This window comes from Haliotis rubra, unplaced genomic scaffold, assembly GCF_003918875.1.
Source record: "Haliotis rubra isolate DU_JTF1 unplaced genomic scaffold, ASM391887v1 Scf179, whole genome shotgun sequence".
Lineage (NCBI taxonomy): Eukaryota > Metazoa > Mollusca > Gastropoda > Lepetellida > Haliotidae > Haliotis > Haliotis rubra.
Window position 1 is genome coordinate 1,226,342 of NW_025765769.1, and position 27,191 is coordinate 1,253,532.

General features: G+C 40.6%; 1 protein-coding gene across 12 annotated transcripts in view; it reads right to left on the reverse strand.

The window, feature by feature from the left end:
* LOC124273272 (disks large homolog 2-like) overlaps positions 1-27,191 on the reverse strand; it is a 343,312-nt gene that overhangs the window by 219,177 nt on the left and 96,944 nt on the right. For all 12 annotated transcript variants that reach the window (XM_046708499.1, XM_046708504.1, XM_046708503.1 and 9 more), the window contains exons 3-4: positions 23,959-24,104; positions 16,605-16,781 (exon numbers count right to left, since the gene is read on the reverse strand). In XM_046708499.1, the coding sequence (XP_046564455.1) occupies positions 16,605-16,781; positions 23,959-24,104 (323 nt within the window). The remainder of the gene's footprint in view (positions 1-16,604; positions 16,782-23,958; positions 24,105-27,191) is intronic.

The following is a 27,191-nucleotide window of genomic DNA, read 5'->3' on the forward strand; positions in this document are numbered from 1 at the left end:
TGCCGTGCAGTCTCAGTATCACTATAAAAAGAAACAGGTAAGAGGGATTGTCTCAAAAGCAAAACCAAGACGGGTGTTTCTGACGGTAGTTGGGGTCGGGCTTGGGGATAGAGATATTAGCTAAGATTAGATAATCAGTAGAGACATATTCAATACACATGAAAAAGCATAAAAGATATTTGAGATGACCCCTTGTGTCTGTGGGCAGCACGTGCATTTCATGCCAAATGAGTTGACGGTCCGTTGTCATACCTGGCTCAGCGACCTAATTGCCATCTATAGTCTATCTATTGTTTTCAGCAGCTGTTCGTATTTTTTCTAAGTTTTGCCCGATTTTATGAGTAAACATGCTTTTCTGGATATCCTTTTACGCATCCCACTGAACGCCCAGTTAGGCCGATGTGGGTTATTTTGACATATGCTATTTGCAATTGTGTAAATTTTAGGGATACAGAGTAACAGCCTAAAAACAGTTTTTTTCTATTTCCGACAGTACTATAGTTCCAGCTGACTGTGGCACAGTCAATGTAAATGACTTTACAAACAACTGACGATATCTGCCATCTTGGTCACAACACCCAATGATATGAAATTAAGTCATGTTTCCAGCTGCTTAATCCAAACATTAAACCATCAAAATTCATTCCCACCCATCACACCACTGAATAATATTCATGAAAATCGGCAATGAAAGTCAAGGAATCCCTTCCAAAATCCATTCTAATGCATCAATGTCTATTTTCAAGACATTACCATACAAATGAAATATTGTGTTTAATACAGGTCCCTGGAGGATTGACCCGGGAACAGCATCAGTACCAGGACCCCACAAGAGACTTCGAGTCCACATCGCAGTGAGGACAACACAGAAATCTGAAGCGGAACTAATGGGTATTCTTATTCCCAACTGCAATACAAAGTCAGTTGTGGGAAAATACTGTAACATGAATGCCTGTGAGACTATGCATATAGGTGCCAATTGATTATGCTCGTTTAATGAATTTGAAAATGACAGCAGTTATATTGCTTTGTTTGAAAAAACTGCATGTTGATATAGAAAGAATGACAATCATTGGACTCAATAATTCAATAAATATTCACATTTACTAGTGAATCTACTTTCTGAAAACATGGGGTGATATATCAACACCATGATATGGCAATACAATGTTGTATTACTCAGTACAAGCTAGACTGTATCCACCATCACCAAGTTCTATAATACATATAACATTGTATCACATGGCAAAACTTTGTATATCTCTGCATGACATTATACAGAAGAAAAAGAGCATTCCCATTTCAAGACAATAATTAAATTTAAATATTTTTTCACTTATTGTTTATATAAAATGTTATCTTCAATTCATAGAACATCACAAATCTATTTATTCATTAACACATGTATAACTAGTATATATCCACAAGTGTATCAACTGGTTCATAATTGAATATGAATAATTTAAGCAACAGATCACAGTCTCCATATTAAGACTGGTAAATCTACACTGTGTGTTTTCACCTACTTATTCATCGATTTCCTTGCTAGTAATCTATTTATTCATAACTTACTCCCCTTATTTGCAGGCTGGAGGTTTTATAAAATAATTAGATTTGAGACAGAAACAAATCCCTCTAGATCAGGATGACTCATGCTATTGTATATCTCTATATCTGAAGGAACACTTCATTTCATTACAATACAAGTGAATGCTGTTAAACGTTGCAACAAACAGTATTCCAACAATATTACTGTGGTTGTTGATAACTGAATAAGAACCAGGTCAGACTGCAAGACCACAGACTCTCCTCATTATATTCTGTGGCCATGGCATAAATTACTGAACCAAAGACCCTCCAAACTAAACCCTCATATTTGAGCTTACACGTTTAATGCTCACTAAACATTTTAGCAATAAAATTCTGTATATCAATTGTCGAAACTGTTAGACCTCAGTACATAGGACCTACAGTTCAAAGGATTAATAAAACATACTTCCAAGTACTTATTACATGTTTCAAGAACTTTTTTTACTTACAATTTTGCATTTATCTTATATATGTTCAAGTACTTATTACAACAACAAAAATAAGAAAGATGTTTCAGATGTTTCAGAGCTTTATCTAATCATTTTTCACATGAAGAAATTTCATCTAATCATGGAAATAGAATCCTTTTGATCATCAACTGCTTGAAGAAATCAATTCAGTTCTCTTTCAAAATTGGTTATCTGAGTTTGCAGAATGGAATATTCAGCCACCAGTGTATAATACAGTTCTAAATAATTTATTCTTTTGATATTTTTCTTCTCTCTTCCCACAACTTACTCCTGTCCTAGAACCTCTGTTCTAACAGCACACATCTGTGAGACTGCTTGAGCAACATACCAAGGGTTAATTGTTTCAAAATTGGTTATCTGAAATTGAAGTTTTCTTTTGCAGACTCCATGTTTTCGTTGACAACGGACAAGCTATTCAGCTTGTGTGTAAGATCAGTGTATGGGGATATTTGTGGCCTCACATTTGCTTGTGTTAGTCAATTGAATCTAAGTCGATGTAATCGATTGGATAGAAAGAAGGAGATAATTCGTCTTAGCAATATCTTTTGCATAGGGATTTCTACGAGATATGGCATATGAACAGATGTCATAAAGATATGACAAGTAACCTCTGTGGGAAGAGAATGATATTTCTTTGAAACTGTCATAAATATGCCCATATATGTAGATGATTAACAAAAGCCGAAATTCCCATGGTGTAAATATCTTATACCATACTAAGCCAGCGAGACCAGGTCTCAAGTCAATGTGTGGAATAAATTCTGTATCTCTCCTGACTAAATTGATGAGGGACACTCTGCAAAGCAGGGATATCAGAGATCACCCATCTGTCAAATAGAGACCCTTCTGACATCAGTGATGTCATTGACGTATATACTGAAAGATGTGTTACCAACAGCAGTCAGGCTCCAAGAAATCGGAGAGTGTGATTAAGCTAGGTTAACACCAATCTGACCAGTACTTCATTTGTACTGTGGCATGTTAGGGAGGAAAGCCTGAGTGAGTGAGTGAGTGAGTGAGTGAGTGAGTGAGTGAGTGAGTGAGTGAGTGAGTGAGTGAGTGAGTGAGTGAGTGAGTGAGTGAGTGAGTGAGTAAGAGACAGTGAGTAAGTGAGTGAATTTTATTTAGTGAGTATGGACAGGGTGACGGTTTAGGGGTTTGGAGGCTGTTTGTGTATGATATTAAATATTTTTGCAGTGATCATTTCAATCAAGACCTGCAATGCTTGGCTGGGACACATGACACAATATTTTCAGAACATCCCAGCTCATGCACACACGCAGAAACTCACAAGCTAAACATTTTATCCAGTGTTTCACTTACAGATAAAAATCTGCAAACACCTGGGATCGTAATAATTTTAGCTATTCATGATAACAGTCAGAATGATTATGTGTGTGCTATGGTACCCGAAGCAGAGGATTGTTGCTCAAGATGTCAGTCACGGGTTTGTCTGATCCAGACTTGATTATTTACACTGTGGCTTTGCTGCAATAATTTATACATCATTCACTCAGAACTCAAACAGTATGCTTCAGCTACTACATTTTTTCAAATATTCCCGACAGGTACGATTATTTCAAAGTCACTGTCATATAACAGGAAGAAAAATATGCATAAACAACAAATATTTAGAGATTATCCTATTTTGGGTTAAATATTGGCCGAATACACTTTGTGTCTTCACCAAACAAAAGTGCTATCCTTAATCAGTCACCTGTGGTGATTACAGGTAAGAATATAGCAAACTTTGCTTTTCGTGATAGTTGACTAAATGGATCAGGTGATGACTTAGCTGGTGTATATCATTGCATCCCGATTGTATCGATGACAATCTCTGGATTGCCTGGTCCAGATCAGATTATTTATAGACCGCCATCCTATGCTGTACTGAGCGCTGCATGGAATGACCAACAAGAAGCCATAATCAAATACCATTGTGACCAACTGACCACCATTCAAGGTCTTCTTCTGAGTCGCCAGGGATTGTTTCCGCCCACATATCCCCATTGGCGCCATCCCAAATTTCACAATACTGGGCGTCCATGAAGTTCATCAAAGTAACTTTATTCTGGTTGATCATGATTAATATCCCTGGAATCAAATGTCAAAAGTAATCTTCATTTTTTGGCCATGATCCACCATTTCCCAAAAAATGTTTTGTGAAGAAAGTTAAAAATAGGACCTGATTATGCGATGTTGATAATTCATGTAATTCCACACTCCCGAAGACAACTGCATCCTGATGTCGCGATGGAGGGAAATCAAGCAGACGCAGACTCAGATTCGGCAACCACCAGACAGAAAGTGACAGGATTGATCAAATTTGTCTCCAGTATCCCAGCGCTCCCAAACGAAGCACGAAACTCCATCATTCACACTGGTCCCACTAACGGTTATCGCCGGATTGCATCAAAATTTATGTTTTTTCATTCTGATTACCCGACAGATTTATATATCAAGTAATTCATCCATATCGCAAGTTCAACAATTTACACAATCGCTGTAATGCACAGAAATCTACATTTTTTTCCGTCTGATTAATTGCCATATTTGAATGTCTAGTAAGTTGTTCAATGTGGAAAGTTGATACCTTCGAAATAGGGGTTATGTATTTCCAACGTCTGTGCCAAGGAGGGTGAAGATCAACACATACCCACAATGCATCATCTCACACTACAGCAACAAGTAATTTATTTTTCCTAAAATATGAGCAAAGAATTGGCAGAAAAACTTCGTTATCGAATAATTTAACTTAAAACTATGTTTGTTGGATGTTTGTTTAAATAAAGCTTAGAAGGGACATATTATCAATGCTAATTAAATTTTTACATTTGAGCTTTATGCTGATGTATTATTCTGTGACATTAAAGGTTATAAAGGTTAATTTCAAGCTTTCCCACAGACAGCATTGGAAGTTGTTTATATAAAAATGAGATGCAAACATTGTTCACTGCCTTCAGAATGTTGCCAGTACATCTAAAAAATGTAACACACTGAGTGAGTGAGCTATGAGTAAGTGAGTGAGTGAGTTTAGTTTTACGCCATTTTTAGCAATATTCCAGCAATATCACGGCGGGGGACACTAGAAAATGGGCTTCACACGTTATACCCCTGTTGGGAATCGAACCTGGGTCTTCAGCGTGACGAACAAAAGCTTTAACCACTAGGCTATCCCACTGCCCCTTGAGGAGTGAGTGAGTGATTCACTATACTATAAGTGTAAAAATATAGTGAATACTGACAGAAACTGTTCAACCACCAGCTTCTGCAGATTGCCTAGTATTTCTTGCATGGCAATAAATAGCATCCCTCCAAGTGCATAATAACACCTCATATTTATTTTCATACACTTAAAAACAAATGATACATGCTGGTGACTTACCTGTAAACAGAAAAAAACATCAATTTACGAAATATAAATACTGTGACAGGATACGGACTTTATCACACAGATAGTAGCGGGATATGTATCGTATCGTTACACCCCAGATGTCTATCTACTTCTAAACCAACAGTTAAATTTATGTCCACTTAAAATATTCTCACACATTTAACTGAAACACTGATTAAAGTGGCAGAAAATCACTAACTCATTACTACAAAACTATAGAATATACTATTCCCATGTTCACAGAATGAGAAATCCTGAACAAATTAGGACTTGTGATTGCTTGTGATGCTGCCTGCGATCAATGGGCCCCTGCTGGCTGCTGTGAGTGTTTGCTAGGTGAGAAGGGATCAGAACACTCTGTGATACACTACCAAGTAATCGACCTACTATTTGTGTGCTCATTACTAATTCATGACGACAGATTGATACTGAAATAACTTCCTTGAAACGAACAGCTTGCTAGTGAGTAAACTTCCAGTGATAATATCTGTGTGTGTGTGTGTAACTGAGGGAGGGTGGAGGTATGTATGTGCAGGATAGTGGGTGGGGATGTTAATGGAGTCGAGAGTCAGGGGGTAAGGTTGATAACAAGGTGGGGTGGGGGTTGAGTGGCAATATTGTGAAACTGTAAGCTTTGTATACCAGCTCAAGAGTGAGTGTGTGGATTGGCTTGTGGGTTTGTTGAGTGAGTGAGTTTAATTTTACGCTGCACTCAGCAATATTCCAGCTATATGGTGGTGGTCTGTAAATAATCTGGACCAGACAATCCAGTGATCGGGTTTGTTGACACAGGTGTTGAATGAGTGAGGGAGGGAGGGAGGGAGGAGAAGGAGGAAAGGCTTTCCCATAATACAACACATCAAATTAAAACCCTACAATACACAGGATTGTATACACAGGAAGAGTGAGTGAGGCAAACCAAAGAGTCAGAGTATGGGCAGACAATCAGCCCAAACTGAGCCTGACCACCCAATCCCCGTTCTGTTAGTGTTGTACAAAAAGTAAGTGGTTGAGAACTATTCTCACCAGGAACATATTTTCAAGTTGGGGGGCAACGGGTACACACCATGAATATATTTCGTCTGATGTAATAAATTTGAGAAATGTTCAGTTAAAGTCAATAAATAACAGCACCAAGCTTCACATATTTGTAGTTGAAAAGAAGTTCACTTGCCATACTTTAACATCTGATCCACAACAACTTCAACAATTCACAACCTATTGCAAAAAAGTATTTCTTTATAACAATTTAACATAAGACTCATTTCATAAGTAAGTTTGTTGTTTCATGCCTTATGACATAGGTCTGTAGACAATCAATGAGTTGCTTCTCACGACAGGCATGAGTTGCTGAAGACCACATTCTAACCTGAATCAGTTCAATCCCTGCGGACCAAGGAGATGAACCTCTTTGAGGATGTGAACATTTGCACAATAAAAAGAGGGTGGAAGATTTTGTCCCCAAACTCAAGGAATCATTTTTGAACAGCATCCCTACCAGGTACAGTCCGTTTGGCTCCAAAGCGGACCGATGAATTGCAATCTAACTCGAAAACTAATAAACATAACATACTCAATGAAACGCTGATCATAATCAAAACATCATACCCACTCTAAGGTTTTTGCAGAATTTTTGTCCTAAAAAGAAAAGTTGTTTAACAATCTATCATTAAAATATTGACACAGTTCACTGTTTGTTACGAGGGAGGAGTGCAGAGAAAGGGACAGCCAGGTCTTCGAGAAGCACGTTCACAGACAAAGTTATTTATTCATTAACCTGTGCTGTGCCGTTTCCATCCGTTCTCGAACACCTGGCTGTCCCTTTCTCTGCACTCCTCCCTCGTAACAAACAGACTATAAAGAAGATGACTATGTAATGGTAAGTTAAACTTGAGTACTTCAAATCCATACCAAGGATGAGTCATAACAGAGCTACACAGTAATAATAAGCATTCAAATCTATCTTTGACATAAAAAAACAAATATCTGATATTGTGCAATTATTGTCATCTCGAAGAATATTAGTTACAGCTGTTATAATAACGACTTCCTTTATTAAATAGTTGCCGAGGAACACATTCTCTGTTCTCAATTTCCAGCCTGTGGCATTGCTATGAAGTAGACATTACACTGGGTTGATATGAACCATTATTCCCTCTGTGGTAATGACGCCATCATGCAAGGAACAGTCCAGTCTGATCAGCCATTGTTTAATGCTGCACAAGCAACATTCTGTGACACCCACTTGTAAATAATCGAGTCAGGACCCCCAAATCCAGAGATTGATAGCATGAGCATTGATGTACACAGCTGGGATATGGTAAGTCTATGAGTCCGACCACCTGACCCTTTTAGTCGCCTCATTTGGCAAGCATATGTTCCTTATGACAATATTCATACTGGGAGTCCCCATGGTAACAATTGTAGTCTAAATGAAGCAAGTATAGATTTCCTCAGGTTCAAGAATCTCCAATGTCACTGTGGCTCCCTTTTAATTTAAATGGGTTTATTTGTTACAATCATAACTATATATATTGAGACTAAGCATTATTCTATAGCAAATGTAACATCTTTTGTTGCCAACATACCTCGACACGCTGCATATATTATTCGTCCAGATCACAAAGGGGTGGTGGGGTAGCCCAGTGGTTAAAGTGTCTGCTCATCACACCGAAGACCCGGGTTTATTTCCCACATGGGTACAATGTGTGAAGCCCATTTCTGGTGTCCCCAACCGTGATATTGCTGAGATATTGCTAAAAGCGGTGTAAAACTAAACTCACTCAAGACCACAAAGTTCAGTGATAGGATATTATCAATAACAACCCACCCTGCAACAAAGTGCCAGTACTCCATGCTTACAATGAATTATACAGTATAAATAATAATTGCATGGTTAAAGATGAATTCCAGTGCCAGGCAGACATTCATACACAAAGCGTTTTTGACATGGTATGTTTTGCTTTGGAGAATCAAAATAAAGTGGTATTGAAAGATTTCATCTCTGACAGACTTCTGATCTGACATCAGCAATGACTATCTTAGCAATACTGAAGCCCTGGTCTCTATTTCTCATGCATAGTCCATCATATAAGAACAGTATTCCTGTCTACATGAAGTAATATATTTCGACATGCATGTCAACAAGTTAAAATGGAACAATAGACAAGGAAATATCAGCCAAATAAGAAGCGAGAATTGAAAAAGACATGACTTGAATGTGCTTGAAGTAGAGCAGTAAGAATGTTAGAGTTACCTCCCTTGATACACTTTTCCCTGTGACTAACAAACCTCACTACGAAAAACCAGATATTGGTCGATTCAACCAAATGCATTTCTTGTGGCTGCACTATGGCAATAACAAGTGAAACTTAGTTGAAAACATTAAACTTAAACATAATTAGGAAAATCCAATAACAGTTATCTTTTGCAGCCCAACTGGAGTGTTCTGGTTGCAAGTGTATCTTGTTTCACAGGCTGTCTGATGAATGACATAAAACATTTTACAAAACTAATTTTATACCTCAATTTGCTTTCAAAACAAAACCAATTTCATGGGAAGAAAATGAAAGAAATGATTGCATCCAGAAACTGAATCCTGATGCTAAACTTATATTTATACAACTGCTTCTGCCACTATTTCAAATGTTAACTATACATCGTGCAAGCAATACACCTGAGGCCCATAAATGTAAGATTCATGTCTAGCTGTTATTAATACAAGGAGCTATATCTGTTCGTACTTGGAAGCTGAAACCAGGTCTATGCTGAACACATGGTTGCCACTGTTTTCATAGTCTGAGGCCCTTAATTTTCACATGATTGCTTCCCTTTGTCACACCAGGATCCCTTGATCAAATGTATTCAAGATTAAGATCCTTGACTAATCAGTGCAATGTCTGTGCTTTTGGTGTAACAGAAGTTGAAAATTTAAGTCTGTTCATGACAGTAATGATCTCAATTAACTCACTCCTTCACTTACAAGCCTCAAATTTACTCTAACATCTAACTAGAGTTGATATGGGTCTAACTAGAACTAAAGTATTTAGGTTATATCATAATCATAAAATGATATGATATATCACAAAATCAAAGACCAACAGAATTTTATCATCCAAAACTGTGTTCCACAGGAGATCTCGCTTGTGTGAGATCAAACGATATCTCCTAGGATATATCGTTTTGACAGTAGATTTTGTACAATACCCTGACAATGCTATGGCGTCATAAGCATGATGATGTCACAATGTTATGACATCGCTGCACTGCAAGTCTAAGGGCAGAACGGTGGTCAGAGATGTACTTTGTTCAATGAAAACTAATGAAGAGTGATTTTTGATGACAAATAGAATCTTGCCCTCATGTCTTCTGATATCAAATATATCAACCACTCGCTGATAAAAGTAAAAATATCCTCAGCAAGCCTCGATATTTGTGACTTTATCAACTTCTGATGATATATTTGATATCAAAAGACACTCGGATGAGATTCTCTATATGCTGCCACTTTCACTGAGAGACACATGTCCAAAGTCAGTGACAATATTCAGCAATAAAACAAGATTGTGTGTGTGTGTGTGTGTGTGTGTGTGTGTGTGTGCATGTGTGTGTGTGTGTGTGTGTGCTGCAAGTCTGTGGGTGAGTGGGTAGTTGGTTGAGTGAATGTTTGAGCGAGTGAGCAGTTGAGTGAGTGAGTGAGTGAGTGAATGAGGTGAGTTTAACACCTTACTCAGCAATATTCCAGATATATGGCAGCGGTCTTTAAAAAATTGAGTCTGGATAGACAATCAAGTACTCAACAGCGCAATTGATCTACACAATTGGGAACCGATGACATGTGTCAACCAAGGCAGCGAGCCTGACCACCCGATCCCATTAGTCACCTCTTACGACAAGCATGGGTTATTGAAGATCAATATTCTACCCGGTGAGTCAGTGAGGTCCATCAAGGAATAAGATTGTAGACAACGATTAAGAGCTGATTTGAAGCTTCTCAATACCCACAACATACAACAGGTTTGAGCCGATTCTGCAATCAAGGCAGCCAGCAAGTGAAGTAGAACGATCCAATCATAAACTGATTCTCATAACTGTTAGTTCATCGTGGGAGGTGAAAGTGAATGAGTGATTTGCTGTTTACACAACAGGCAGTAATATTTCATTGCATTGTGTTTAAATTTACAGCCACAGAGCAAGGATGTAAAAGGCTGAAATACATCACAGTTAATAAGGCGAACAGCATTCTGAGAAAAAGATAAGGATGTCTAAAAACTGATTTGGTTTTAACTACAGAAGCCATTATCAGAAATGCCCCCACACTGTTGCTTGTCACAATGTTTTAAATCATTTTCAGGAATAGAACAACAAGGAGAATAAACACTATGACTGATATAAATCATCTCTGTTTATCCCTATGATAATCGATGAGGATCTTTAAACTCCGTGCACTATGGCTAGTCGTGCCTCTTTTGAATTTTTGTCGTCCTGCCCTTTTTGCATCCTGGGGGAACCGTATATTTGGTGAATCAAACCTGGGTGTTCCTTGTGACAAGTGAACGCTTCAACCTCTAGGCTGCCCCACCTCCCATCGTGTGTACATGAGAGTTGCTCTATAGTGGTTGAATCTAGGGATGTTTCACAAGACACATGTACAATGAGCTGGCGATCCATCAAGTTTGGTATTTTGCCAACAAACTCTGGGATTTGAACCCATCATCAGAAGCCTCTAAGGCCTAGATGTAACCGCATCACCCGACATATAAACAGATCAAAGTCTCTGATTGTGTTTCACCTTTCATGCTATTAAATCATAAAAGACATACCTTGCTCAAGTATACAAGGCTATGAATATCCTTTAAACTTCAAAAACAATTACTTTGCTCAGATTTCTGTTGCCATACCAACGAAGCACTGACAGCACATGAGATTGGTTTAATGAGCTTGAAACATGAGATTTATGATCAGTAATGGTTTTACTCCAGGCGTTTTTATTTTGCAATCTCTAGATTTGTTACACCGCATACAGCATGTTACAGCACACAGATGGGCCTGACATAGATTCTACCAACACTCAGGTTGCATCGAGGCCCATTTGGGAGTAGATGCCGACAAGTTTCCTTGATACTACTGTAGGAAAAAAACAAAGTAAGCTAATATGAAAATGCAGTTCAAATATATTATCTTAAATTTGCAACTCAATTTTATTGTATCATTTTTACATGTAGGCTGGAGGCCAGTGCTATTGAATAAAATCTTGACACGTTCATTCCCCTGACAAGGACCTGTGTTATACCTCAATCTGAGGCAGATTGTTCTAGTGGATAGTGCGTCTGTCAGAGGGGAAGGACTGTGGTTTGATTCCCTGTAGAATCATACCAAAAGAAGGGTGGCCTAGTGGTTAAGTGTTCGCTCATCGTGCCTAATACCAGGGTTCTTGTCCCTACATTGTACCCATGTGGGAAACCAAACCCGAGTCTTCGGTGTGACGAGCAAACACTTTAACCACAAGGCTACCCCACCGCCCCCAATAAGGACTGAAACAAGGATTGGTCTGCTCGGACGAAACTATGTTTGAGAGGTGTATCTCCCTATTCAGTTGAAACAAGCACCTACAGCCACAGTGAGTTTGATTTAACAATGTTTTGAATGATATTCCATTTAAGCTATGGTGTGTATGGGGAAAAAGCCCCTACTGATGCACGTCTCAGATGTCTACACAAACCAGTGAGTATGGGTATCGTCCTGACAAACTGGAGAAACACAGAGGTGAACCGGGATTCGAGGACCTAATCAGAGGTTTCTGGTGTGCCCAAGAGGTGCAACTTTGTGTTTTGAGAATAATGACAGATGACCGAGCCACCCTGTCCTCAACAAAGTTCAGATTCAATATGGCCACACATTGGATTCATACGATGTGTGAGTGAAGTGATAGGGTGAACAATCAATATTACAACCAAGTCTTTCCTCTGAGTGAGGGAGTGTTTAGTTTTACGCCGCTTTTAGCAATATCCCAGCAATATCACGACAGGGGACACCAGAAATGGGCTTCACACATTGTACCCATGTGGGGAATCGAACCCAGGTCTTCGGTGTGTCGAGCAAACACTTTAACCACTAGACTACCCCTCTTTCCTCTGATCTATATCACAAACTGTATAATCTTAGAGTATATGACTTGTTTTTACACTCATATTTCATTCTAATCTGAACAATTTCACACTCATATCATCATCTTTGTTTCTTACGGTGAATAGTGCTTCATGCCTCATCAGTACCACAGCTACAGATTGCTACGACAGTCCCCTATGCTGAGATCTCTGTCCCTAAACCCGATATGACGCTGGCACTGCCTCCCGAGATCTGTAAGGCGTTGTCATCTGCCTTCTGGATCTAGATGTCGATGTAGGGGAAGTAATCAATCCCTGGGGTGCCCGTGGCCGGCGCGCCAGCAGTGCCGGAATCTGAACACCCAGTCTAGATCTCACTTAATCCCTGCAGCACTAGGCAAGGTGGCATGGTCATCCATTATTTACAGCATTGATTGAGAGTCAGACTTTGGGCCATGTCCTGTGGAGGAGACTCCTACAATCGCATGAAGTCTATAGCAGCAGAAGCAGGGATGAGAGGAGCAGACACTGGATTACAGCAGATATTGGGGATCGGGATTTATGTGAAACCTCCTTGTTCGTTGTCTATCAATATCTGGTGGACTGCCACCTCGATCGTGTAGATCTTGTAGATAAACCGTCCCAACAACCAGCCTGACACACGAGGCTCTAGCAACGTCAAATAAATGGCGCGGGATAGAACAGAAAGACGGCAATAAACGCAACAAATTTAAATGTTGCAATACACATCAATTAGTACTATTACCTTTCACTAGTCCGAGTCAGAAATTCTAAACTGTCAGTATATCCATAGGACAATATGGCAGTTTTAAATTCAGAAGATATGAGTATATACACCTCAACACTATCAAAAGAAACCATTTATATCACTGCTTGACAGGTTCATGTTGGTGGAAAGCCTCACATTATTATTATTATCATAGTCCATTTGTACCACACTATTTCCATTCACAGTAAATGCTCAATGCGGACAGAATTAAAATCATAGTCACTTGGGATGAAACGAGTCATCTGGATATGGATATGATGCAGATCTCACATGTTTATCATTAAAGAATAAGGAATATATTAAGAATAAGGAATATATTAAGAATAAGGAATATATTAAGAATAAGGAATATATTAAGAAGAAACATAATTACAACCATGACATCTGGGGCATTAAACAGGAACAAAGTCAACATGATGTCAAAGCATTTCAGTGTAAATACCTGAATCTATTTAAACTAAAAACTCAAATACCAACAATCTTCAGGCCCTGATTTCTCGAAACAAACTTAAGTCTGAGTTTCGACTTAAGTTAGAGTTTTTACTCAAATTTGAAAAAATGCATTTCCGATAATGAACTAAAATCGATATTAAACTCAAACATAGTAGACATTTGAGTTTGGTGGATAGATTACTTAAGTTGTTTGGGCTTTTTTATTTAAAAAATGCAGTTGAGTTAAAAATTCAGCTGTTTCAAATTGTCCAACTCAGTTTGAAATTTGAGTAAAAACTTAAGTTTGTTTCGAGAAATCGAGGCCTGGTGTCATATTACCAACAAAGTGAAAAATGTTGGCTCACATGTTGCCAGTGTCAATGTATATGATTCACAGAATCACATGCTGCACTGAGTCACACAGCATGCTGGTTGGTTTGTTTGTTGTTTAATCCAAAGCTATATGGTGGCAGAGTGGTGGCCCAGAAAGCAGATGGTTAAAGTTTGATTCTCAGCCCAGATCTGGTACTTGTTGTTCCCTTCCATTCCACAATTATGGTGAGTGAGTGAGTGTACTTTTACACCGCACTCAGTAATATTCCAGCTATATGGTGGCGGTCTGTAAATAATCAAGTCTGGACCACACAATCCAGTGATCAACAGCATGAGCATCGATCTGCGTAATTAGGAACCGATGACATGTGTGAACCAAGCCAGCGAGTCTGACTACCCGATCCCGTTAGTTGCCCCTTACGACAAGCACAGGTTACTGAAGACCAATTCTAACCCTGATTAATTGACGTGAACTACAACAACAAGCATGGACGTGCATGCAAGTCAGTCTGATCGTCATCCTTAAGGTCATCAATGTACTTTCAGTTTCAAAGAAGAATTGACATAGAACAATGTCATATTAAATTTGCTAGAATCTTTTAACATCCAAAGGACATTTGTCTGTAGACAGATGCCTGTGAGTGAGCATGGTTGTCGGTTCTGTCAGCAGTGTTTCAATCCAACCAGGTATCCCACGAGACAGGTTACTGGCCATCTTTGGTTAATTCAGGGAAGTCTGCAGTCCTGATGACAAGTCTCCCTTGAGCTCTCCAACATTACCTGCAGGTTTCTTCAGACCTTCCAGAATACATTTCTGATGCGTTGACATTTCAATGTGTAGGATGTATGAAGTAAGAGAATATTACAGATCGTATTCAACAGAAATCAAGGCCACGCTGTTCATCACCTACAGCTCCACCAAGCGTAATTATTTCATTTTTTTAGTGACCCAAGCCAATCGCTTATCATTTTATTTTATTGTGAGTGCGTGATCAAGTTGAAATTCATGCTCAGAACTGGTTTAATCTGAAAATCCTCTTTTGGGCAAAAACCTTTTTGAGAAGATTGGTGTCTTAATATCATTCGACGTGTCAGTCAGTGACAGAGCGATTAAATTGAAATTCTTTGTCATATTGTTCACTCCTATTTGAAAATCATCGTTTGATGAAAACCTCCTTGAGAACTCCCATACCCAAATGTGTCTCGTGGTGTTCCCATGTAAGTGTAGTGTCATACAGTTGACTCATTAGAGCCTGGTCCTTTCTGAAAATCATCATTGGTGAAAACCTCCCTGAGAAGTCCTATAAACGTATGTATCTCGGGGTATTCCCATGAAAGTCTTGTGTCATATAGTTCACTCTCATGCAAGAGCCTGGACCTATCTGAAAATCATCGTTTGGTGAAAGTACCTTGAGAAATTCTATAAATGAATGTGTCTTGTGGTAGGGGTTGAAATTTTTTTTCAAAACTTCACTGGACACAGATCCAGTAAACTTTCCAAATCCACTTGACAAAATATTAATTTCACTTGACCACAATTAACAATTTGATTTATTTTTCAAAAAAATCTTTATGAATTATAAATAACAGACAATTGCACTTTTATTTCATCATCAAAATATATATTTCAAAAACATTCCGTAGTTTGGCAGTACCGTTCCACAATAAGGTCAAATGTGGATATTTATTTGACCGACCAGAGAATTCCACTTGACCCGGGCGTCGGGCAATGGTATTTTTCAACCAGTGCTTGTGGTGTTCCCATGTAAGTGTTATGCCATAAAGTTAATGTGCACTGTGTATGAATGAAACAACAAACTGAAGCATTACATATTAATATCACCCTAACTCAAATAACCCTCACATACATGGGTCCCCATGCACCAGCACAAAGGGCCTGATTTCACAAAGTGATCATATAATTGTTGTAACACCTTTTCAAACAACCACAAAATGCTTTGTGATACTGAGCCCAGAATGCATGATAATCATGGGATAATAAAATCAGCCTTAGAAATTCATGTTGGTCTGCTGGTCTGAGACTCCAAATTGTGCTGAGGACAAGTGAAAATCAAACAAAAGCAGTAGCATTTGAGGATGTTCACCAATCAGAAACAATTCTTGGTGTATTAATTTCGCTACAAACTGGAACCCAATAAAGGGACAGAAAACATACACATGCTAATGTGTTTCTTCCATACCAGCAGGACCAGCTACAAACTGTGAGGACCGGAGTAGTGAAAATATGGTTTCTCCTCCTGACAAGTGTTTCACAAAACCAAAATTTCTATGGCTGAGAAATGTCTGGGGATACATAAATTGCTTTTGTTTCAGAAATCTAACACGCCAGCCTGGCTATAGTCGCATGACTTTGTTCACTTTGAGACGCAGGCAAACTGTGCTACCCCTTGAATCCATTCTGAAAACAGTAGGTTCAAATCTGAAGCGAGAGGGAAAAAGACTGGCCACAAGAGTCGGCCCTGTCTTACCGGTGGCGGGAGGTCACGCTCATCGTACGTGACGGTGGTGTGTGTAGTAGCTTTGCTGTGGATAGGGGCAGGTTTCTCTACAGGAGGTGGGACAGATTCCGATGTAGCTCGGGTGTTCGACATTTCAAGGGGCGGTGGTGGTGGAGGCAAGTCTTCTTCTACTGGGGAATTCATCTTCTGCGAAAGAAAAGCATCAAATTACAGATTTTTTGTCAAAACATGTTCATAATTCATTTTCTGTTGTGCATGTGAAAAAATGTCCAGGAGCTGAAAAGTAACAATTACATGTCAGGGGAGATAATTCAGTAATCAGTTAGGCACACCACTAGGAATAGCTATAACTTAGTGTTTAATTTTTTGTTTCTGTATGTATCTGTGGAACCACAGGAATAAAGGCTACCACAGGGAGCTAATAATGAGTCTGCACGTTTCAGTCTGCAGTGTTTGGAGCCAATTACATCTCTGAACTTATTTCTCTGGGAGTATTATACCTAAAGAAAATATTCACTGCATACTGACAAGCTGCCCTCCAAGTTTATCCGTTTTTAACTACGTCTGTCAGGACAATTTTCAGTCAGTCAGTTTTTCATTTAAGTTCACGAAACCCCATTCTTGCATATGATCCAATCAATGTTGACCAAGTGAGTTGTCTCCCTTTTGTGTATCAGGGTAAATCTGGTTTTTAAATTATTTTTTTTCCCTTCATTTTTTTATGCAAAAAATAATAATGCGTACATCACTTTTGTTATGGTGCCTCAAAAGCATTAAAGTCAGACAGATTCTAAGGATCCCTAATGGTGGCATTCGCTGACATCGTCTTGATGAACTACTTAGCACCGTGGAGAGTTTTTCGCCACACACCAACAGGCAGCCCAAAATTAAACTTCAAAGAATACTCAAAGTGATCTCCAGCAACAGATCTGTCAATACCTGTCCCCACAAAGTGATCTCCAGCAACAGATCTGTCAATACCTGTCCCCACAGCCTGCTCCTTGGAGATCACTGGACTCAGATTCTGACAGCATTCATCAAGTGAACAACATGGGAAGAGAAATGGCAACTCAGACAAATCCAACCTTTACTTCATAGTTTCATCCCCTTGTAGTCCCTGGACATTGCGTGTACTAATTATACCCACATACAGGAAGTATCCCTCGACCAGCTTGTACAACTCCCAGTAACCTCCACCTTCATCCCCTCATACAAGAAGGGTCCCTCGACCAGCTTGTACAACCCCCAGTCACCTCCACCTCACCCCTCCACAAACAGGAAGGTTCCCTCGACCAGCTTGTACAACCCCCAGTCACCTCCACCCTCATCCCCCACACAGGAAGGGTCCCTCGACCAGCTTGTACAACCCCCAGTCACCTCCACCCTCATCCCCCACATACAGGAAGGTTCCCTCGACCAGCTTGTACAACCCCCAGTCACCTCCACCCTCATCCCCACATACAGGAAGGTTCCCTCGACCAGCTTGTACAACCCCCAGTCACCTCCACCCTCATCCCCACACATACAGGAAGGGTTCCCTCGACCAGCTAATACAACCCCCAGTCACCTCCACCCTCATCCCCCACATACAGGAAGGTTCCCTTGACCAGCTTGTACAACCCCAGTCACTTCCACCCTCATCCCCATATACAGGAAGGTTCCCTTTGACCAGCTTGTACAACCCCAGTCACCTCCACCCTCATCCCCCACATACAGGAAGGTTCCCTCGACCAGCTTGTACAACTCCCAGTAACCTCCACCCTCATCCCCCCCCCCCTACAGGAAGCGTCCCCCTCGACCAGCTAATACAACCCTCAGTCACCTCCACCCTCATCCCCACATACAGGAAGGTTCCCTTGACCAGCTTGTACAACCCCCAGTCACTTCCACCCTCATCCCCCACATACAGAAGTATCCTTCACCAGCTTGTACAACCCCCAGTCACTCTCCACCTCTCATCCCCCCTCTCGACCAGCTTGTACAACCCCCAGTAACCTCCACCCTCATCCCCATACAGGAAGGTTCCTCCCTCACCAGCTTGTACAACCCCTCAGTCACCTCCACCCTCATCCCCTCACATACAGGAAGGTTCCCTTGACCAGCTTGTACAACCCCCAGTCACCTCCACCCTCTCATCCCCACATACAGGAAGTATTCCCTTCACCAGCTTGTACAACCCCCAGTAACCTCCACCCTCATCCCCCACATACAGGAAGGTTCCCTTGACCAGCTTGTACAACTCCCAGTAACCTCCACCCTCATCCCCCTACAGGAAGGAAGGCCCCGACCAGCTAATACAACCCCCTCAGTCACCTCCACCCTCACCCCCACATACAGGAAGGTTCCCTTGACCAGCTTGTACAACCCCCAGTCACTTCCACCCTCATCCCCCACATACAGGAAGTATCCCTTCACCAGCTTGTACAACTCCCAGTAACCTCCACCCTCATCCCCACATACAGGAAGTATCCCTTGACCAGCTTGTACCCCCAGTCAACTCCCAGTAACCTCCACCACCCTCATCCCCCCTACAGGAAGCGTCCCTCGACCAGCTAATACAACCCTCAGTCACCTCCACCCTGACCCCCACCTACAGGAAGGTTCCCTTGACCAGCTTGTACAACCCTCAGTCACTTCCACCCTCATCCCCCACATACAGGAAGTATCCCTTGACCAGCTTGTACAACTCCCAGTAACCTCCACCCTCATCCCCCACATACAGGAAGTATCCCTTGACCAGCTTGTACAACTCCCAGTAACCTCCACCCTCATCCCCATATACAGGAAGGGTACCTCGACCAGCTCATACAACCCCCAGTCACCTCCACCCTCACCTCCACATACAGGAAGGGTACCCTCACCAGCTCATACAACCCCCAGTCACCTCCACCCTCACCTCCACATACAGGAAGGGTCCCTCGACCAGTTTGTACAACCCTCATTCACCTCCACCCTCATCCGCCCCTGCAGAAATGGTCCTTTGACCAGCTTGTACAACCCCAAGTCACCTCTACCCTCACTCCACATACAGGAAGGGTCCCTAGACCAGCTTATACAACCCCCAGTCACCTCCACCCCCCCCCCCCTTTACAGGTAGGGTTCCTCAACCAGCCCAGCTTGTGCAACCCCCAGTCACCTCCACCCCCCTCTTAACAGGAAGGGTCCCTCGACCAGCTTGTACAATCCCCAGTCACCTCCACCCTCACTCACTCACTCATCCCCACATACAGGCAGGGGCTGTTAACCAAGGCACCAGGTCCTGTCTGCAGAGAAACACTGGGACTGATCATTAATGAAGCATCCAGCAGAAGCCTCCAGGTGAAATATGAGTAGTTTTCAAGATATTAATATCTTGTCTAACGAACCTTATGAATCTGATTATAGATTCAACTGACATTAAGTATTAATGTATGTCATCATTAGAAGTGTCAAAGAAGACTGTGTGTTGACTTCAAGCTGATTGTGGCAATTATGTACAAAATTATAGTTACTTGGGTTTTTGAGCTTGGAACAGTGTTCCAATCAAATCACAGTCTTATATGGGAGGAAAACCAAAGTGAAGTTTATCATATTTGGTTGTACGCGGCTTTTACCAATATTCCAGTAATGTCACAGCTGGGGACACCAGAAATGGGCTTCACACATTGTACCCATGTGGGGAATCAAACCCGGGCCTTTGGCGTGACGAGCAAACTCTTAACCATTAGGCCACCCTTCAAACCCATGAACATGGATATGTTGCTGACAAATGTAGCAATGCAACTAGGGTGAAAAAAATGTATGTGTTCAGTCAATAAACACACATATACCTTTACTACGATATATAGCATGACCAGAAATTATTGAGAATTTTAGGAATATGTTTAATTGGATTTCTAGTATAAACAACCTTGACCAGCTTTCAAGTGCTTGGTTTCATTCAAGAGAGACAACTCTGTTAATCCTTTTTCACTAGTTTGTGATGAGTTATCCCCCTTTGTTTACTTGCTAGCAGACGACATTTTCAGTGATCTTCAGTATGGATGATTTAGAGAAGAGGAAGTTGATTTTAGAGTATTATAATGAGGACATCAGATCAGCTAAATTGATTTCAAGTAGAACAGGCATCCCTTTGTCCACTGTTTATGGCATTGAGCACCAGGGAGGTGCAGGTAGGCCCAGAAAATTGACTGTTGGTGACAGGAGGCGGCTTGGTATTCTTGTTTCGAAAAACTAACGAAGGAGTTTAGAAAACTTAAGGCTGGATATGATTGATAGAGGAACTGTGGTTGTCTGTAAGGAGACAATTAGAACTGAGCTGCATGCAATGGGTTGGCAGAAAAGTTGAGGAATTCCATCTCCGATCATGAAACCTGAACAAAAGGAGCGAAGGTTGAATTGGTGCTTACAGCATAGAAATTTTAACTGGGACAATGTGATTTTCTCAGATGAAAGTCCTGTGAGGTTGTTTCCTAATACATTGAAATTCTGGACCAAACAAACTGAAAAACCTTTGTATCAGCGCCCAAAGTACAGTCCGTAATTTAACGTGAGAGGTGGCATATCTGTGTTAGGGGCAGTGTCAATAAAAAAAATCTGACAAATATTGCTGAAATGAAAGAAGAGGTGGTCCGATATTGGGACAGCATGGACCTTGACTTTCTAACTTCTTTGATCAGTAGTATGCCCTGCCGCATTGAAGCCTGCATTGGTGCCCATGGTGACTTGACAAAATACTAACTGTTCACCTGTCATTGAATCTGGAGTTATGTTCTGCTAATATTCACATTAATACGTGAGTAATGAGTGAAATCTTTTATAAAAATTACAATCTTTAAATTCTCAACAATATGTACATACAGGATATTATATTCGTGCCGATGTCATAATCTGTTTACGACACGAGTGCCTACTTGTTGGTATTTCCCGACTGAGAGTGAGGGATATACCGATATTTAGATACAAGTGTCGTAAACATAGTATGATGTGGGCACGAATATAATATTCTGTTTATTACCGAAGTCGTCAAATTGAGGAAAATAAACCAAAATCTACTTTCAAACATAGGCTGGCTACGATGGATCGCCGCATGTAGAACGCAACGTCACAGAAGAAACGCGACATCATAGCATTGTTCATGATGTCACGTCACCATGACAAAATGATATTTTGCCCTAGGGCATCATATGAAAAATAGGAACCACGGTATCCTCGCCCTCGTAGGTAATAAGATAAAATAATAACCTCTTCCCCAATTTCTCTCACACAATAGACTGTGGTATCCACCGGGGTCCCAGGTCTGCAAGTGTACAATGTGACACCCCTTTCATGAGCCCCTGCTGTGGAATATTGCTAAAAGTGACGTGGAAACATACAAGAACCCTTGTAACAGATTAGAGAGTCAGAAAAATACCCACTAATTGTCTCTTTTCATATTTGCATTGCAAAGCCAATTAATCATCCAGCAATATGTGAGGTATTACCCACTACCACAAGAGCAGAACTAACATCTACAGCTGCCAATCCATGCCGCGAGTTTAAACAAGCCAACCAAGGGGTCTACAGTTCACAGATATGGAACCTTTTAGTTCAAGGGAGACAACTCTTTGCTTGCTCTAGGTCATGGGCACCTCACTGAGAACTGCCAAGCCCAACACATCGGCAATGGAACCATCACAATGAACGTGTCTCCTTCAGAAACATGTCTTTAAGAAAAAAGGATATTTTTTGTAATGCTGACTTTGTGAAAGAGCAGAGTTTCTTTAAAGAACACCATTTTTTTTCCAGCCAAGTCTTGGTAATGTGAAGCGAATCAGAGTGAAAAGAAAAGGTCTGAAGTGAAGTTATCTGTACAAGTGAGGTCTCAAGAAATTCAAGCAGCACATCTCAAATCAAGCTGTCAAAGCATTTCAGAATATATTTAGTTTCAAAGAAAACCAAAACAGAAATATAGCTTTAGAAAACCAATACAAAGGAATATTCACACAAGTGAAGAAAAATATTCCAGAAGCCAAATAATTGAATTAAAGAAAGCAAGGGTACTTTTAGGAAGACTTAGATATAAATTTGAATTTTTTGTAGTGTCTGTTCCTATTGATTTTCTTGGCTAATAACTTCAGAAATAAGATCAGTGAAATTCAAGAAGGGAATTTCTTTTTAAAAAATCATCACATAAATTTAGTAAAAATAGGGTAAACCACTCTGTACAGACAACTGCAGTGAATTCAACAGGCCACACACGCCTCCCCTCAGTGCCAACCATGGCTCAACCATGTGGGCTGATGCTGATCCTGTCACTGCTAAGGGACACAACTCTAATCAAATAAATGTGTCACAGTGGATCACTGGCTGTTGCCCCACAGGGTTAGAAGATCAGGGTTAGAATTGATCTTCAGTAACCCATGCTTGTCGTAAGAGGCGACTAACGGGATCGGGTGGTCAGGCTCGCTGACTTGGTTGACACATGCATGTCATCATAACCCAATTGTGTAGATCGATGGTCATGCTGTTGATCAGTGGATTGTCTGGCCCAGACTCGAATATTTACAGACTGCCACCACATAGCTGGAATATTGCTGAGTGTGGCATAAAACTTAACTCACTCACTGGCGTTCCCCAATGCCATACATATAGTCATCTAAATGATCTTATATATATCTGATCCGAACCCACAAGGCACAGATCTTGGCAGGGTTAAGGGATGTAACTCTACATAGCTATTGAACCACTTGGCAGTCATGCAACCGTGGAACAGATAGCTATCAAAGGCATTCATAATGCTGCAATGATATTGTGGTAATGAAAAACCCAACTACAGCAATGCAATATTACATGATGACAGAGTTTTTCATGACACCATTCAACAACATGGGGAAATAATTAATTAGATACTACATGTGTATTTTAAGATACTGTGAACAATGGCCAAAGCATCTGACCAATGGCTTTTTAAAAATCATATCATGCCAGTCAATACAATCAATAGCCTGGGGTGGCATCAGTGACAGCCATTGTGGCCAATTATAAAACATGTTGTGGTTCCGATTACACCTCTTTAAAATTTAGGGTTGGTAGGTAGGATTTTTTTTTTTAACATTTTGTTTAGAAATAAAGTACAAACTAATAACACATTATCAATGTGTAATTGTTTATTCAATCGAGCTTGAGGCCATCATGTCTACCTTCTCTATCAGAATGACCGATGTCCGTCGGTGCCTGCAAAAACAATGGTATCTGAAAGCTAATTTTATTCAAACTGCTTAAAAAATTGGGTAGGCACTAGAATTCAGGAGTTGGTCGGGTAATCGGAGCCGCAACATTTTTTTTAGGCCAGGTGACCAGGGACATTTAAACCACAGTCCAGTATATATTAAACCCATCTTACGTGGCTAACTTCCATCCTGCTGGTCTGGTTGTTGGCTGCTGGTGGCTCACGCTCCCACTTGCTGGCCAGTTGAAGCGTCTCCAGGGTCTTCTCATGGGTGGACTTGGAGTCATCAAGAAGGGTGTACTCATAGAACTCCTGGATTTCTGAAAACAACAACAGACGTCATTATCTGTCTTACAACATAACTGGTGAACACATGGGTGGCTTGGCGTTATCAAGAAGGGTGTACTCGTAGAACTGGATTTCTGAAAACAAAAACCGACGTCATTCTCTCTTTCTTACAACATAACTGAGAACACATGGATGGACATCAAAACGTCAATATCTCATAAAACTCCTGGATTTACTCAAGAACTCCTGGGTTTCTGAAAACAACAACAGACGTCATTATCTGTCTTACAACATAACTGGTGAACACATGGGTGGCTTGGCATTATCAAGAAGTGTGTACTCGTAGAACTCCTGGATTTCTGAAAACAAAAACCGACGTCATTCTCTCTTTCTTACAACATAACTGAGAACACATGGATGGACATCAAAAACTCATATAACTCCTGGATTCCTGGAAATAACAACTGAAATCAGTGGGTTGAACAATAACTCTGTGTTCCACAATTGCTGGTGGCACACATGGGTGGCCTTGTAGATATAAAAAACTCATAGAGCACCTTGATTTCTGAAAGGTCAACAACCGATTCAGCCATAATTCTGTTTCATACCATCAATGCCAAAACAAATGAGTCATCAAGCAGAGTGTAGTCATAAAACTCCTGGATTTCAGAAACATGAAGTGAACCCCACTCCTCTGTATCGCCAGGGCTGGCATGCGGATGAAAATTCACCAAGGCCCGGATCCATTCACTTGGTTCTCGCAAAATTCATATTCCTCGCCCTCAATTTCCATCTGCCAATGCGATTAGCTACCCTCTTGGTCTAACATATCAAACCTAACTGAGTTACAAACAAGCTTGAATGTTGGTTGTCAATATCAACAACATCACAGGGAGTCCCATGGATTATGATTGAACATTGAAATTCAGAACTGGAAATGACAAGCAAGAAAAAATCTTCAACTATCTTTCAAGGAAAGGATATCTTCGTGTCCATCAAAACTGGCGATGGCAATGTTTTTTCAGTAACCGAAGTTACCTCCACTAGCAGGCTTGCCTTCAAATGAGAGTGAGTAAGTGAGTTTGGTTTCAGTCGCTACTAGTAATAGTTGAGCAACATCACAGCAGGGGACACCAGAAATGGGCTTCACGCATTGTACTCATGTGGGGAATCGAACCCAGGTCTTCAGCATGACGAGCGGACGCTTAACCATTAGGCTACCCCACTACCCATTTCTAATAAGAAATATATTCATCCAGCATTAAAATGGTGTCTGTAGGCTATAGTGGACCTTACAGACAGCGCTAACTGGGTGAGGTGAGGTGAGGTGGGTGGGGTGAGGTGAGGTGAGGTGAGGTGAGGTGAGGTGAGGTGGGGTGGGGTGAGGTGAAATTGGGTTTAACGTCGTGCTGAGAATATTTCGCTCTTATGACGACGTGCATGCATGTGTATGTGTATGTGCAGCTGCTTGTACTAGCCCAGACTGAAGCTGGTTTTATAGTGCTAGCCCACTGAGATACCATGCCGCAGTGAAGCATGAATACCCCACTCCGACACATTATACTGATTCCGAGCCGACCAGTCCTTGTTGTACCCAATAATGCCAAGCGCCAGGCAGGGACCAACAAGTACCATATTTTAACGCCTTTTGGTATGACGCGTCGGGGATCGAACCCGTGACCTTCCGCTGTCGACAGTGCTAACTACTGAGTGACCTCCTGAAGTAAATCGTGTGTTTCTTTTATATTAGGACGTGTTTCAAAGAATATTGTAACTGGTACTGAAGTTGGTCAAGGAATGCCTATTGGAACACTGTGCTGAATTGAGTAAATACGGTACTTTCAAAAGACTTATGATAGCTTGTTTCCTACCCCAACACATATCTCACCCTTCCACTGTACACTTTCTTTTGTTCCAACACAATGTGCAAAACATATTTTTTCATCTCCTAATGTACAAGCAATTTTTGTAAACACAAATTTAACAAATCACACAAGCAGAATTCGACACAACTGGTATTAAACCTTCTGTTGCTAATCAAATCAAACCAATCAATTCTCTAACACTATCAATGTACTATTTACAGAAGCCGTCATGGAATTAACGAGTATCCATAGAAACCACACTTCCAGTCCAACTGTTCATAAATAATATACAACAAACTGGCAACAAATTAACGGGTGTTTATACATAAATCTTGTAATTCTAAATAACTGACAGATGAACATGATAGCAGGGAACAGGTTGCTTTTATTGAAACATACAATAAGATTCACAACTGGTCAGTCTAATCACAACACAAAAATATGTGGCTTAGGTGTGCATGTTTGTGTATATTATAAGTTGTTCACTGGTCTCTAGGGGGGACATGGGTAAACAAACATCGAGGGTACACAAACAAACATCATCCCATGGGCCCCCGAGGGACCAGTGAACAACGTATTTATCTTACCGAACACCTCAATGGTAATTTTGAACTGTTTGAAGCACGGGTATCGGATCATAGTATGGAGTACCAGACGACAAGACAAGAAAAACAAATTTAGAGTAACCTCCCTTCCATCGATTTGCATTCGCAAAACATCGGTAATTTCCGTATATCATACGTGATTCAATGTTATTCGAGATAATGAATTACTACTACGAAGTACCAAATGAGTTCGGCATTCCCAGCGGGGTACATAGAAAATGTTACTCACTTGTAAGTGGGGTACATTGAAAATAACAGAAGAGCGCTCAGCCAATCAGAAAACGACATTTATGTGTGAGGCAAGATAATCTAGATTTTATAACCCAGTAATGGACACACTTCCAGCCATGATAGATTGTAGAGTTTTCTGAATACCTAGTTTGCCACCAGCAGAGTTTGCAGGGTATCTATTCTAACCTGGAATTCCAATAATGTGACAGACCAATTGAAATCAGAGAAACTATTGAACCTATTTTACTAGCAGATCCTGTGCAGTTAATACAATTATTCATACCTCAGACCAGTGTTTTTAGTTTAGTTTGTCTTCACTGCTGTGCACTATATTGTGACAGGGGAGAGAACTGATGTCAATTTCTCTGTAAATTATCTTTTGTGTATCTTATGTGTAAGACTTGTGAGTGAGTGAGTA